Raw genomic sequence first — 16,500 nt, 5'->3', positions numbered from 1 at the left:
GATAGGTTAATGACTGGAACACCATCTGAAGATTCTGGTTCGGAGTCGCTGAACGTGATGACAAGTTTTGAGCCCGACATCTATCACACAACAACTAACCCATTAGTACTACATAATATTTACATATAAATTTTAACCAACAATGATAAGCAATGGTTTTTAAATCAGACCCGGTCAAAGTCCAGACTTACTAATGTATCCTAACGACTTATCAGTTAGACACACTAATGCAAACCTGGTTCGCTAAGACCACCGCTCTGATACCACATGTCATAACCCGTCCTTAACCATAAGAACGTGTTAGATAACGTATGATTTCATTGCGAGGTATTGACCTCTATATGCGACATTTTTAAAAGAGAAACTGCATATATTATACATTACAAACCATAACCATTATTTTTGTTACAAGCTTTAGACAATAAAAAGATGATTATCGTTTAGCGATAATCTTCGACTTACAAACTTTACATATAATGATAACAACACGATTTCGAGCATATTTTACAACACAAATCCTTGGGTATGCAGTTTTATTTTTGACACAAATATGCGTACGCAAGATCCTGCTCAAATTCAACATAATGCAGCGGAAGCTTTAGTAATCACCTGAGAATAGACATGTTTTAAAAGGTCAACATAAAGTTGGTGAGATATAGGTTTAATGCCGGCAGCAATATATATATATAGACCACAAGATTTCGTATATAAACAGTTTAATAAAAATATTCTAAGTGGTTGAGCACTTGGTAACCATACTTAACATTTAATCACGTCGCATATTCCCTTTATTATGAAATCTTACTACACCGTACCAAGTGTAGTCACGAAACGAAGTACTGTGCAACCGTTGAATACTGGTCGTCCAGTCCGGTTGGGGTTGTCAGGCCCGATAGATCTATCAACAGGATTCGCGTTTACAATACCGCTGTAAATATTAGTTACCAAGCTACAGGGAAGTATGCCAGTGGTACAACTCAACGTAGAATATATTTTTCAGTTACTTGTGTCCATAACGTAAAACATAAAATACATGTATTCTCATCCCGAAATATTTAGAGTTTAAAAGTGGGACTATATACTCACGTTCGTCTTGAAGATATATATATTTTTGACTTGGTCTTCCGGTTGATATCACGAACCTATCCATATATAATATATCAATACCTTTTCTTTTTAAACAAACGTCTCATATATATACTTGTTATAATTTTAATACTTTGAATAATTCCTTAGTCCGTAGTTAGCATTTCGTTGTTAGTAATTCAATTTTAATGGTTCATTTGTAGATGTTTAATATACCCGCAATGAAATAAATAAACCCCCAACGAAATAAATAAAACCCCATCGTATATGTATTGGTCGAGATTAATCTTGACCCACGGTACCGGTGTTGTCAAATGACGTGTTGCGTACATAAAGTACCGGTGTTGTCAAATGACGTGTTGCGTACAAACATGGGATCTTATGATTAATCTTCTCCTATTGTTTATGGGTGATCCTGAACCATATAAAATTGAATTATAAGTACATATATATAAAATATCATGTTATCTTAGAAAGATGTGATTTTATTTAATTTTTCCCAATTAATCCCGAAGTTAAACAAGTCTTGGATAACCAATTTTGTTTCGGTCATAGTTTCTTCGTTACAAATCCGTTTTCGTTGATTCAACTTGCCATCTCCTTGGATCGAGTTCCTCTTTAAGACTATGAACTGAAAATACCTTGGTTTGTATTCAAAATCACACGGCATAGGTGAAACTTTAGTGAAACTTATGAAGTTAAACATTTTCCTTTATGTAAACAACCTTAAATGATTATTTTTCTAAAAATACTTATACTTTGAATTAAATCATGAAATTTTTATGTGTTATCATATTCATATTAAAAATCATTTTTACAGAAGATAAACTTCCAATTCAAAGTTTAAGATGGTTTTTAATTATCCAACCCAAAACAGTCCCCGGTTGCACTCCGACGTCGTAAAAACAGTTTTTAAGGTGTTCTTTGAAAAACCAAGTTATACCTTGTTAAATTAGCATGTAATTAAGTTATATTACAGGTCTTGAAGTATTTTAAAAGTTAAGTTAGAAGGATCTATTTAGTTTGCAAACAAGTTTGAAAACTTTCAAACTATGTTCTTGTTGTTAAAATTTTATACCACAAAATAAGATAGCTATATATATATGAATCGAATAAGGTTATGAACATAGTTACTACCTCAAGTTCCTTGGACAAGGTTGCTGTAAAAGAGGAGTAAGAACCTAGAACTAAAAGGGTGATGGAATTGGATGAAAGATTGGAAGTAAGTTTGTGTTCTTGGAAGGATTCTTGAAGTGTTTTTGTAAGGGTTTTCTTATGGTGATTAAGTGATGTTTTTGAAGCTAAATGATGGGGAAAATGCTTGGAGATGATCAAGTATGAAGTTAAGAGTATTTTGAGAGAGAAATGGAAGTGTAAGTATGAGAAAATGGGGTGAAGAAATGGTGTGCATGCATAAAAACGTTTTTAGGTTATAAAGGAAAAAAAAGATACCTAACTTTGTTTTCTTGCTAAATAATTCATGCTACTTGACAAATGGTTGGTTCCACATGTTTCTTAATCATTTAAGGCTGCTAAGGAGCAGATTTTTATTGGTATATACCAATAGTAAATACATCTAGAAGCTGCGTATGATACGGGTACATATACCCTAGATATACGTGTAGAAATCTTTGAGAAAACGGAACGAGGATTCAAATATAGTTATCTTTTGTAAATATACTTATATTGTTTTATGTATTTAAGTCTTTAAAAGTGATTAAATACATTACTTATACGATATATGTATAAACATTATAGGTCATAAGTATTTAAGTCAAATAACGTTACGTATGGTTATCGTTTTGAAAACTTAAGTTAGTAGTTTCAAAATATACTTATAACTTATTGTTATTAATACAAAATGAGATATTAAAACATTCTTAGGTCATGTTAAATATGTATATATACATATATATACACAAACGTATAATTATCATATATTGTATAGTTCGTGATATCATCGGTCAAACTAGACGGTCAAACGTTGTGTAAAACTCTTTTCGAAAAACATAAGTCTCGACAATTTGGATTGCTTATCATGTTGGTAAGGTTTAATTTATGTAAATATTAATCTTATAAGTATAGAACGATCGAAAAAGTGCGGGTCGTTACACTTAAAGATCACCTCTTTCCAACATACTTTCAAAGTCATATCAACTAATCTCCCAAGCCTCAAGCACACATCTATGGAGAGATTATAAGAGAGAAAGAGAGATTCTACTTACACTAAGTAGAATTGAAATGTAAACTTTAATGCTTATCATTTGTATCTTTAAGTTTACTTTGTAAGACACTTCCTTAGGGGGTCAAGGAAGTTAGATAGTTCTTATGGTAGGAAACACCATCTTGCTTAATGATTCAACTTCCTTAAAGGGATCTAGGAAATTGATCAATTCCATTGGGAATTAAGTTGGTGTGACCTATTGAAGAACTATGAGTGATTGTAAGCTAAGCTATAAGTTTACTTGTAAGCTATCTTCTTAAAGGGATCTAGAAGGTAGTTGTGATTTCACTAGGCTAGAGCATTGGGATCTTGTGGTAAGAGCATTTGGTGTTTGTGAATTCTTCAAAGGGACGTAAGGGTTCATAAGTAACGGCTTATCGAGGAGATAGTGTTGTATCCGGACACTCCATCGAGTTTGGGGTATCATATTGAAGAAAAATCTCAATTCGTACAATTGGGGAGTGGATTAAGGAGGATTAGTTAACATCCTCCCGAACCACTATAAATCCTCGTGTTTGTGCACTTACATTCTTTACATACTTGCATTAACAAACACGAACACTTCCACACTTAAAACTTATCTTTTAATGGCTAAAGATTTCGAAAAAGTTTTAAGAAACCATTAAGTAACTATTCACCCCCCCTCTAGTTACTTACTATATATATATATATATATATATATATATATATATATATATATATATATATATATAAGATCGAGTTGTAATCAGAAGAAAACAAGTAAAAGGTTGAGAACGAAGGAACACATCTCAGCCTTTGGATCTTTTTTGATCAATGCACCAGATTAAACCACCAATTTGTACTGGAAGGGTATTTTTGTCTTTTGCCAATTACACCCTTACGTACTTGACAAAACCTCGAAGGCTATCGATCAAATCCCTCAAAACCCTAACAGGCTCCTGGCGATCGGCGATTAACGTTTCTCCGGCGACCGATCGGTCATCTTCAACCTCGTTAACACCGTTATAGCTCCGATTTATGATCATACGATTCTAACGGATTTAACGTTGATTAGTATAAGTAGTCGATCACTCAAAAATTGCAGGATATACGAATTCTTCTCAAAATCAATTGATATTCACCTTCAATTTAAGCAAAATGGAACCAGAAATCGATATCAGTAACGAAGAACAAATCAAAATCCAGAATGCTGAAGGTATGTGTATTGTTTCTTCTTTAATCACATGTGATTAAATTTGGATGAAACGGTATTTACTTTGAATTTGAGTAATTTCTTTGTCAATCACATGTAAATTCCAGTTAAAGTGATAATCATAAATAGAATGAAGACAGAAACTGAACTGTTGTAAATTTCAAGTTAGTCAATCACATGTGATTGAGTTTAATGATATGTATTTTGTTGCATGATCGTTTCACTGCTGCGAATCAAATTGTCCAATCAATTAATCAATGGAAGAAGAATACGAAGCAATGGAGCCAGAAAAAGAACCAATTGAAGTAGAATACGAGATCAGTGATGAAGAAATTATAGATAACGCTACAGGTATGTTTTTTTTTCGTATTGGATCACATGTGATTGGGTATTATGATGATACATTACTATGATTTAATACCTGTGATTATACTGTGATTGTATATATTCAATCACATGTGATTATCTTTATTTAATCACATGTGATTTTGTTTTATGTTAATACCTGTGATTATACGTATGATGAAATAAAACATATTGTAAATTTTTTCGTATTGGATCACATGTGATTGGGTATTATGATGATACATTACTGTGATTTAATACCTGTGATTATACTGTGATTGTATTTATTCAATCACATGTGATTATGTTTATTTAATCACATGTGATTTTGTTTTATGATAATACTATATGTGATATGTATATCTGTGTCTCTTATCATGCACTTGTTTCTTGTTAATAATCACTTGTGATTGTTTTAGTCATTTGTCATATGAATGAGTGAATAACGGTTAAATCACATGTGATTGTCTTTATTAGATATGAATGAGTGAAAGTAACATATTAGTCACTGATCATGTGTTAGTTGTTTAAGTTATATTTAGTGAACATTTAAATCACATGTGATTGTCTATTTTTTTTTTGGACAGGTATAGATACACCAATAGTAGGTACAACATGTAAAAAAGAAACACCAGGTGGTTCATTGTATTATGCACCAATCGTTGATGAGAGTTTACTACCAGTTGTTGGAAAAAATTATGGAACACTTGAAGAGTGTGAAAAAATGTATAGGTTATACACGTTTCATGCATGTTTTGACATACGAAAGTCAACTCAAAAGACTACAAAATCTGGGTTGGTGAAGCAGAAATATTACTTGTGCAATAGAGGTGGTGTGCCAATGCAAGTGAACTTTGACACATTGCAAAGTAGTAAAAAGCCAATTAGGAAAAGCAACATGGAATGCACCGGATGTAGGGCTAGGGTTAAATTCGATTGGGTGTATGGAACTAATACGTTTATACTGTCCGACTTTCAAGAACACCATAATCATGAGTTGCTACCCCAAGAGTATCGACATTTAAGTAAAGCGGAAAGACAGATGAAGTATGCAGAGCAGTTGTTTGTATACCATTCGTCAGTGTCAAATATTGGTCCAACAAAAGCATACGAAGTTTATAGCAATATGAAAGGGTCTGAGAAAAATGTGCATGGGACTGTAACTGATTTCAGAAACTGGAGACGAGATTTGAATGTTTTTATCAATGCAAGTGATTCTCAAATGCTCGTTAACAAAATGGAAGAACAGAAGAAATATGTTCCTGGTTTTTCATTTGAGTACAAGCTTGAAAAAAGTCAACTACATTCAATTTTCTGGGCCGATGAAGTTGCAAAATGCAACTACAAGGAGTTTAGTGACATAATCTCATTTGATGCAACGTATAGAACGAACAGGTATGTTTTCTGGCTTACTAGACTCTCTAATCACATGTGATTGAAATGTTTTCTGGCTCACCAGGGTTTGTAATTACTTGTGATTGTCATGTTTTCTGCATCATTAAAGTTTACAATCACTTGTGATTGACATGTTTTCTTGGCTCATTATAGTTTCTGATCACATGTGATTGACATGTTATTTGGCTCATTACAATTTCTAATCACTTGTGATTGACATGTTAATTGGATTAATGATAGGTACAACATGAAATTTGTACCATTTACTGGCATAGATAACCACCATAGGTGTGTCACTGTTGCTGCGAGATTGATCAGGGATGAAACAGCCGAGAGTTACACATGGCTTCTTACATGTTTCATGAAGACATTCGGGAAAGAGCCAAACATGATAGTGAGAGATCAGGACAAATCAATGGCGATAGCGATAAAAGCAGTTTTTAAGACGGCAAAACATAGACTATGCATGTGGCACATTATGCGAAAGGTGCCATCAAAGGTATGAATATTGTTATCAAACAACAAATGTATTTAATCACATGTGATTGAAATGTTTAATGATACATGATTTGCTTAATATGAATGATTAAAAAATGATATGTAATTACAGATTCAAGAAGCAATTCCTACTATTGAAGATGAAGTAGAAAAAGACTTCAAGAATAGACTTAATAAGCTTGTTTGGAATATGTATATCGAACCAAATGTTTTTGAAGAAAGATGGGAAAAGTTGATGCACGATTTCTCATTGAAAAATGATAGTTGGTTCAAACATATGTTTGATATTAGATCAACTTGGATACCAGCATATTTTATCGACACTGAAATGTTTGGTTTGATGCGAACTACTTCAAGATCTGAGAGTGAGAATGCTTTTTTTTCAAACTTTACAAGATCTGCAGCAAATCTGTTAACTTTTATGGACGGCTTTGAATCTGCAATGTTAAAACAGAGGTCAAAGCAAGAATCTTTGGATGCACAGACAATCAAGAAAAATCCAAAATTGTTAACTCAGCTGAAAATTGAAAAGCATGCATTAAAGGTTTACACACATGCTATTTTTGCAATCGTTCAAAAAGAGATTTATGAAGCATTGTATAGCTGTTTATTGGATAAAATGGACAAGGAGGAAGAAACGGAAATCTATGTTGGTAAAGAGGAAAAAGAGAAGACAAAAGAGGGTTCGAATGAAGAAAAACAGTTCTTCCATTACAAGGTAAAATTTATTTACATCTATGTTTATGTTTATAATCACATAAAAATGTAGCCACTTATATCAGAACCTGAGAAAAACATTTACATGTCTGTTTATATATGTAATCACCTGTGATTGGTCAATCCAATCAAAATCTTTTTATCAATCACATGTGATTGATAATATAAATTTTTTTTTTGAAGGTACTTCATAACAGCAAAGACGGATCAATGGTATGTACATGTAGACACTATCTACGATATGGTCTTCTGTGTAGACACTGTTTTTGGGTTTTAAAGAACAAGAACATAGAAGAAATCCCTGAAAAATACATAATGAGACGTTGGAGAAGGGACATAATACCACCCGAGTTAAGATCAAGGAGAAATAGATATGGCAATGAAAACATAGTTGTACAAGATTCTGTTAATGAAATTACCTCAGTTGTTTATGATTGTGTGGAACTTGTAGGCAGTGATGAAAATATGCTAAAAGTGATTCTTGAAAAACTTAAATTGTTGAAGAAAGAAGTTGAAGCTCAAGTGCCAAAACCGTCAAAGAAGAAAGATGATATAATTGGAAACATGATTGGAGTTTCAAAGCCTAGTACAATAGAAATACAAAACCCACCTGTTGGGAATTACAAAGGATGTGCAAATGATAAGCGTCTAATGAGCGGAAAAGAGAAAGCAATAAAGGAAAGCAAAAAGCGAAAGTTTACTTGTGGTAAATGTGGACGTGACGATCACAATCAGAGGACCTGTGACAAAAAAAAAAGAAAGCAAAAGAACAAGCAGAAACTTCAGAAATCTGAAGTTACTACTGAATTATTTAACAATTTTTTTATTTTTTTATTCTCTTTCGTACAATTGTGAAATTCTGATGTTCCTATGAAATGCTTGAATTACATTTTTTATGTTTTTATTTTCATACAATTTTGAGGTGTTTCAATCATATGTGATTAGATAAGCCAATGAAGAATCACAAGTGATTGGTAGATAATGAATAAGTGATTAAAAACACAAGTGATTGGTGATTAACATTGAAAAACACAAATGATTGCCAAATATAGAATCACAAGTGATTGGTGATTAACAATGCAGAATCACAAGTGATTGATAGATAATGAATAAGTGATTAAAAATAAGTGATTCTTCATAAATGATTGCCAAATACAGAATCACAAGTGATTGGTATTGAAGAATCACATGTGATTGGTTGATAATGAGTGATTAAAAACACAAATGATTGCCAAATACAGAATCACAAGTGATTGGTAACGAAGAATCACAAGTGATTAACAATGCAGAATCACAAGTGATTAACAATACTGAATCACAAGTGATTGGTAGTGATTAAAAACACAAATGATTGCCAAATACAGAATCACAAGTGATTAACAATGAAGAATCACAAGTGATTGGTAGTGATTAAAAACACAAGTGATTAACAAATGCAGAATCACAAGTGATTGCCAAATACAGAATCATAAGTGATTGGTAGTGATTAAAAACACAAATGATTGCCAAATACAGAATCACAAGTGATTGGTAACGAAGAATCACAAGTGATTAACAACACAAGTGATTTCCAAATACAGAATCACAAGTGATTGGTGATTAACAATGCAGAATCACAAGTGATTGGTAAAGAATAAATAAATGATTAAAGATACAAGTGATTGGTAACGAAGAATCACAAGTGATTAACAACACAAGTGATTGCCAAATACTGAATCACAATTGATTAACAATCACAAGTGATTAAACAATGCAGAATCAAAAGTGATTGGTGATTAACAATGCAGAATCACAAGTGATTGGTAAAGAATAAATAAATGATTAAAGATACAAGTGATTGTCAATCATAAACCATAGTATTACAAGTGATTAAAAACCATAGTCCATACAATGTGATTTACCATTCAACAAAAACATAGATATGCTAAAAAATATTGTGTACCAAATAACAAATTTGTTAACACATAAAAAGTTCAACAAAAATAACATCTTATATTGTTTTTCAACATAACACTTCACTTGATTTTTGGCAAGGACTCCTTTGATCTCTCAACCCGCTCATATCTCGAGTTTTTTGCAGTCAAAACAACGTTCCTATATTCTTCTTTTGAATGAAGAATGTTGAACCGATTTGCATTTATAATCATCTGCTTGGAATGCAAATTTAGAGGATGTGTTAAAATTTTTGCTGCATACCGAACCCTCAACTTCCTGAGCTGATTATTTTGAACCGACGATTCACAAGCCAATTCCTCAGTCCAATCTGTCTCGGGTGTGGCTTTAAATCTGTCCATGTGGTACATGGCAAAAACTCCACAATCAACAGCATTGTCTCTCGTAATCCATGGAATCTTGATTCTACTTGGATGAATTTCTTGAATCTTCTTCGCCTTTGGATGATTTTGAGATTGAAGATGCTCACCAAAGCAATATTGCTGAGAAAACAAATCAGAAAAATAAAGATCAGCTTTTCAAAATCACATGTGCTAATGATTGTTTGTAATCACATGTGATTGTATCATGTGATTGTATCATTCAATCACATGTGATTGAATAGTCTAATGACACGTTTAAATATACAAAACAAGTTAATTAAAAAAGAAAAGAAGATAAACTAACCACAAGGTTGCAAACTTTGAGATATTTTGCGTTGAAGTGCATCGTTAGTTTAGCATTGTCAAGTATGAAGAGCTTTGGAACTTTCAAATCAAACACAAGGACAAAGAAATGATCATTTCTGCAGATTGGAAAAAACACTTGTAGAAAAGAATTAAAATAAAACAATTAATTTTCAGCATAAAAAATATAATTAATTATTATATTACCGAAAAAATAAACAAAAATGTAAAGTAAAATAACATACCAGCTCAGTTTTGTGGAAAGAAACATCGTTGGGAAACACTTTAAACAATGATGACGCATTTTCTTGAAATGACTTGAGTTTAGCTTCTTTTTTCAAACTGTTGTCATACATGTATGTCCACTGTATAAAATAAACGAACATATATTAAAAACTAAAACTTTAACAAAATAAATGCAAACAATAAATATGATTGGCATGCTGAATCACAAGTGATTGGCGTGCTGAATCACAAGTGATTGGCGTGCTGAATCACAAGTGATTGGCATGCTGAATCACAAGTGATTGTATAGTATGATATATGTAAATAAAATTTAAAAGTTAACTTACAATGATTGACGTTGGAAAAAAAACCTTGTTCGGCTGGCTGGATCTCTATACCTACGCTCGTGGTTTAGTATAAAGCTCCAAATATCAACCACACCAGCCTCAATATATAAATCAGGACAAAGTGATTCCATCGTGACACGGTGAACATTCCAATCGGCATTTTTAACTTCAAATACAAGATCACTAAAAAAATACAATAAAACAGAATTACTATTTGTCAAATACTAATTCTATGTTTGATTAATAACATGTGACTGCAAAACATAAGCACTTGTGATTGACTAATATAATCACATGTGAATCAAATAATATAAAGTGCTATTTAGATTAAGAAAAAAGTATAGAAAACTCACCAAGCGTTTCTTTGCATTGAAAACAAATCCATAGCCAAAGCTAGTTCGGAGTTAGTCAACCGGTCCGAAACTGCCGTCAACCTATTGACATATGGAGAAGCCATAGCAACTTTCGTAGATCTCATAATCAGTTTCTTTTTTCCCTTCTTAGACTTCTTCTCCTCACTAACCTCCTCCTGAGATAAAAGATGAAAGGTTGGAGGGGTTAAACTGTTAAATGTTGGGGTATTATGAACAGCTAACATTGGAAGACTATCCAATGTTGTGGGTGCATTAACAAGTAAAGAAACAATTTCACAACATTCAACAACCTCGTTAACATTCAGATCAAACCATTGTGTCAAAGAAGCTTGCTCTTCAACATCTACATCAGAATTATCGGCACCTTCACAAACTTCTTTTACAACATCTTCGGGACCCTTACCCTTACCCTCATCATCTTGATCAAGCCGTACAACTTCTTCATTAGAATTCGCTTCAATCTCAATTTCATGACCACTAACCTCATCATCTTCATCAGACTCAGTCTTTTCTTCTTCTTCTTCTTCTTCTTCTTCTTCTTCTTCATCATCACCATCATGCTTTTCATCATCATCATCATCATCATCATCATCATCATCATCATCATCAACATCATCATCATTAGCAGCCTTCTCCTCGCACTCAACCATCTTCGAATCATTTTTAACCTTAATCTCTTTATCCTCAGCCTTCTTCTCATCATCCTCACATTTCTTTTCAAGCTTCTCATCAACATCACCATCATTGATTCTAAAAACTTGCTTCAATCTACTTTGATAAGATATCAAAGTCTTCTCATTTGGAAATTTTGATAAACCTTCAGTTATTTTCTTCAACAGAAATTGTTTCAAGTCATCAACCATTTTGAATTTCTCGTCAATGACTTGAAAATATTCCTGCAAATAATATGAAAAAAGGTTGGAATAAGTATGAAAAATCACTAGCGATTATGTAAATTCAATCACAAGTGATTGGCATGCAGAATCACAAGTGATTGGCATGCATCACAAGTGATTGGCATGCAGAATCACAAGTGATTGGCATGCATAATCACAAGTGATTGGATGCAGAATCACAAGTGATTGGCATGCAGAATCACAAGTGATTGGCATGCAGAATCACAAGTGATTGGCATGCAGAATCACAAGTGATATTAATAAGTATGAATGAGTTTAAAAAATCATGCAGAATCACAAGTCATATGAATGAGTTTAAAAAATACCTCAAGTAAACCAAAATTATCATTGTTATCTTCAATTTTTAAAAAGCCCTCTCCATCTGCTTCTGGATCATACTTTGGTGCAAGTTCCAAAGTACCAAATGATCCAAGTGAAGCCTCTTTGTTTGCACAAACAGTAATGGCACCTTTCCAGTTCTTAAAAACTGGATGTCCACGAACAACAGGAAAGAGATCAAACTTGGTCCTGTCCAGATATAGCAGCTAAGACAAAAAGAGTAAAAAAAAAAAAATTAAAGTTATTAACCAAATTGTGAAAATAGATGTAACAAGCATAAAAAACAATGGAGAAGACAACTCACAGAAAGAAAGGTAGCAGCACCATTGTAGAAACTCTTCTTGGGAAAGTTTCTGTTCCAAAAATTTTTGCTATACTTCAATGAATTAAGAAGATAACTACACCAGTTGATGCTTGATATAGCAACATCATCAGCCAGCCTTGTCAACACATAATCAGTCAACTTCCCGTTTCTTTCACACGTAACCATCGTGTTTGTGAATAACATTATAAAATTCATCTCAAAAATGCTATCGACTTCAGGTGAGCTCAGAATCAAATTACAAAGTGTTGATGAATGGTAGCTCATACCTTCTTCAAACTGAGCCTTCCATCTTTTAACAAAAGCACTATCAATCTTAATTTCCAAAGAGCCTATGTCAACACCATCGTCTTCAATTCCAAAGACGTCTTTGACTGATTCAGCATCAACTTTAATATCCCATTTTCTCGTTCGTATAACCATAGCATCACCATCAAAGTTATCAACAACATAGTAAGCTAGGTTACCAGGTAACTCATTTATGTTGAAGCCAATTAAAGAACTAAACCCAAGTCTACGAACACATTCTTTTTGCTCAGCGGTCAAAGAGCACATAACCTTCGCAAATTGCGCAGGAGTGGTCCTAAGCCTGAGAGCAGACAACTTAGAACTTTCAGGTTTATCAACAGCAACACCACCTTTTCATTTCAGTTTTGGTTTACTATCTTCATTGGTAGAGGGATGTTCTTTCCTCTTACCTGTAAAAAAAGCATTTTACAAAAGTAGATCAGTAACATTAAACCAAATAAATAACAGATGAGGTCAATTGTTAACATCTATTTGTAATCACATTTGATTGAAACCAGGAAAGTGATTGGTAATGGAGAATCACAAGTGATTGGAAAAGCATAATCACAAGTGATTGGCAAAGCAGAATCACAAGTGACTGGCAAAGCAGAATCACAAGTGATTGGTAAATGAAAAATCACAAGTGATTATCAATGCAGAATCACAAGTGATTGGTAAATGCAGAATCACAAGTAATTAGTAAAATGCATAAATCAAAAGTGATGGCATTAATCACTAACATTACAATGGACAAAATGCATGCAGAGAAATAACTGTAAAACATGTAAATATAATGGTAAATAACACACATAAGATAATCACAAACAAATCACGTGATTTGAAAAAGAAACACGAATCACTATATCTCTAAAAAACCCTAAAAATTTAAGAAAAAAAATGAAATACAATAAACAGTTGATTGATTGCTGAAAAAATAGTAAACACAAACAAATCACGAAGCAATATCTCTAAAAAAACTAAAAAAATTAAGAAAACAATGAAAATAGAAAAAACACTTGATTAATTCGAAATAAAACATAGTAAAATTACCTAAAGCTTTGGCCGGAGCTTTTAGTTTAGCCGGAGCTTTTGTTTTCGCCGGATCTTGTATTTTGGTCGGAGCTTGTGATTTCGCCGGACCTTGAGCTTTAACCGAAGATTGTGCTTTACCCGAAGCATGTGTTTTAGCCAGAGATTCAGATGATTTCGCCATTGAAGATGAAACGTTTGATTGTTGATCGAATCGAAAAAACCTAAGATAATTGATGGCGATGAAGAAATTCGTTCCAGATGGAAAACCCTAGAATGGAGATAAAGAGAGAAAAACGTTACAGATGGTGTGCGCAATAGTGAGGAATGCACGAGATGTGTGGAGTGTGTGTACAAAATTTTTACAGTAAAATGATGAAATTGCCCCTCCGCCCAAAATTACATATATTTTTATGTGTTGGTACAGGTGTTGGTAGAATTCTGAATTAGCCCAATCACTTGTGATTGTGATTGTCCAATCACATGTGATTAATCACAAATGAATGTTATGTGTTGGCTTATGAATCATATATGAATAATATTTGTTATGATTCATTTTTTTGATTCATTTTTAATGATGTCACTATGCTTATATGATTGTTAATGTGATGTTGCAGGCTGTGAAGAAGGGATACACCATTTTTATTTGTCAGATCACAATTTGTGAAAAAACAGGTCTTATTAGATTGCTTGATTAAAAATCACATGATTAACTCGTTATATGTAACGACCCGCACTTTTTCGATCGTTCTATACTTATAAGATTAATATTTACATAAATTAAACCTTACCAACATGATAAGCAATCCAAATTGTCGAGACTTATGTTTTTCAAAAAGAGTTTTACACAACGTTTGACCGTCTAGTTTGACCGATGATATCACGAACTATACAATATATGATAATTATACGTTTGTGTATATATATGTATATATACATATTTAACATGACCTAAGAATGTTTTAATATCTCATTTTGTATTAATAACAATAAGTTATAAGTATATTTTGAAACTACTAACTTAAGTTTTCAAAACGATAACCATACGTAACGTTATTTGACTTAAATACTTATGACCTATAATGTTTATACATATATCGTATAAGTAATGTATTTAATCACTTTTAAAGACTTAAATACATAAAACAATATAAGTATATTTACAAAAGATAACTATATTTGAATCCTCGTTCCGTTTTCTCAAAGATTTCTACACGTATATCTAGGGTATATGTACCCGTATCATACGCAGCTTCTAGATGTATTTACTATTGGTATATACCAATAAAAATCTGCTCCTTAGCAGCCTTAAATGATTAAGAAACATGTGGAACCAACCATTTGTCAAGTAGCATGAATTATTTAGCAAGAAAACAAAGTTAGGTATCTTTTTTTTCCTTTATAACCTAAAAACGTTTTTATGCATGCACACCATTTCTTCACCCCATTTTCTCATACTTACACTTCCATTTCTCTCTCAAAATACTCTTAACTTCATACTTGATCATCTCCAAGCATTTTCCCCATCATTTAGCTTCAAAAACATCACTTAATCACCATAAGAAAACCCTTACAAAAACACTTCAAGAATCCTTCCAAGAACACAAACTTACTTCCAATCTTTCATCCAATTCCATCACCCTTTTAGTTCTAGGTTCTTACTCCTCTTTTACAGCAACCTTGTCCAAGGAACTTGAGGTAGTAACTATGTTCATAACCTTATTCGATTCATATATATATAGCTATCTTATTTTGTGGTATAAAATTTTAACAACAAGAACATAGTTTGAAAGTTTTCAAACTTGTTTGCAAACTAAATAGATTCTTCTAAATTAACTTTTAAAATACTTCAAGACCTGTAATATAACTTAATTACATGCTAATTTAACAAGGTATAACTTGGTTTTTCAAAGAACACCTTAAAAACTGTTTTTACGACGTCGGAGTGCAACCGGGGACTGTTTTGGGTTGGATAATTAAAAACCATCTTAAACTTTGAATTGGAAGTTTATCTTCTGGAAAAATGATTTTTAATATGAATATGATAACACATAAAAATTTCATGATTTAATTCAAAGTATAAGTATTTTTAGAAAAATAATCATTTAAGGTTGTTTACATAAAGGAAAATGTTTAACTTCATAAGTTTCACTAAAGTTTCACCTATGCCGTGTGATTTTGAATACAAACTAAGGTATTTTCAGTTCATAGTCTTAAAGAGGAACTCGATCCAAGGAGATGGCAAGTTGAATCAACGAAAACGGATTTGTAACGAAGAAACTATGACCGAAACAAAATTGGTTATCCAAGACTTGTTTAACTTCGGGATTAATTGGGAATAAAATCACATCTTTCTAAGATAACATGATATTTTATATATATGTACTTATAATTCAATTTTATATGGTTCAGGATCACCCATAAACAATACGAGAAGATTAATCATAAGATCCCATGTTTGTACGCAACACGTCATTTGACAACACCGGTACTTTATGTACGCAACACGTCATTTGACAACACCGGTACCGTGGGTCAAGATTAATCTCGACCAATACATATACGATGGGGTTTTATTTATTTCGTTGGGGGTTTTATTTATTTCATTGCGGGTATATTAAAC

At 32.5% G+C, this 16,500-nt stretch overlaps 1 protein-coding gene across 1 annotated transcript; it reads left to right on the top strand.

The window, feature by feature from the left end:
- The first annotated feature begins 4,741 nt into the window (after nt 1–4,741).
- Nucleotides 4,742–7,817, top strand: LOC139841037 (protein FAR1-RELATED SEQUENCE 5-like). Its single transcript, XM_071831272.1, has 5 exons — nt 4,742–4,835; nt 5,417–6,224; nt 6,465–6,723; nt 6,835–7,440; nt 7,697–7,817. The coding sequence occupies exons 1-5, from the start codon at nt 4,742–4,744 to the stop codon at nt 7,742–7,744; spliced, it is 1,815 nt and encodes a 604-aa protein (XP_071687373.1). The 3' UTR covers nt 7,745–7,817.
- Nucleotides 7,818–16,500: the final 8,683 nt, after the last annotated feature.

Source organism: Rutidosis leptorrhynchoides, chromosome 4, assembly GCF_046630445.1.
Source record: "Rutidosis leptorrhynchoides isolate AG116_Rl617_1_P2 chromosome 4, CSIRO_AGI_Rlap_v1, whole genome shotgun sequence".
NCBI classification, from domain to species: Eukaryota; Viridiplantae; Streptophyta; class Magnoliopsida; order Asterales; family Asteraceae; genus Rutidosis; species Rutidosis leptorrhynchoides.
Note: the sequence above shows the minus strand (reverse complement) of the source record. Positions and strands in the feature narration are given on the sequence as shown.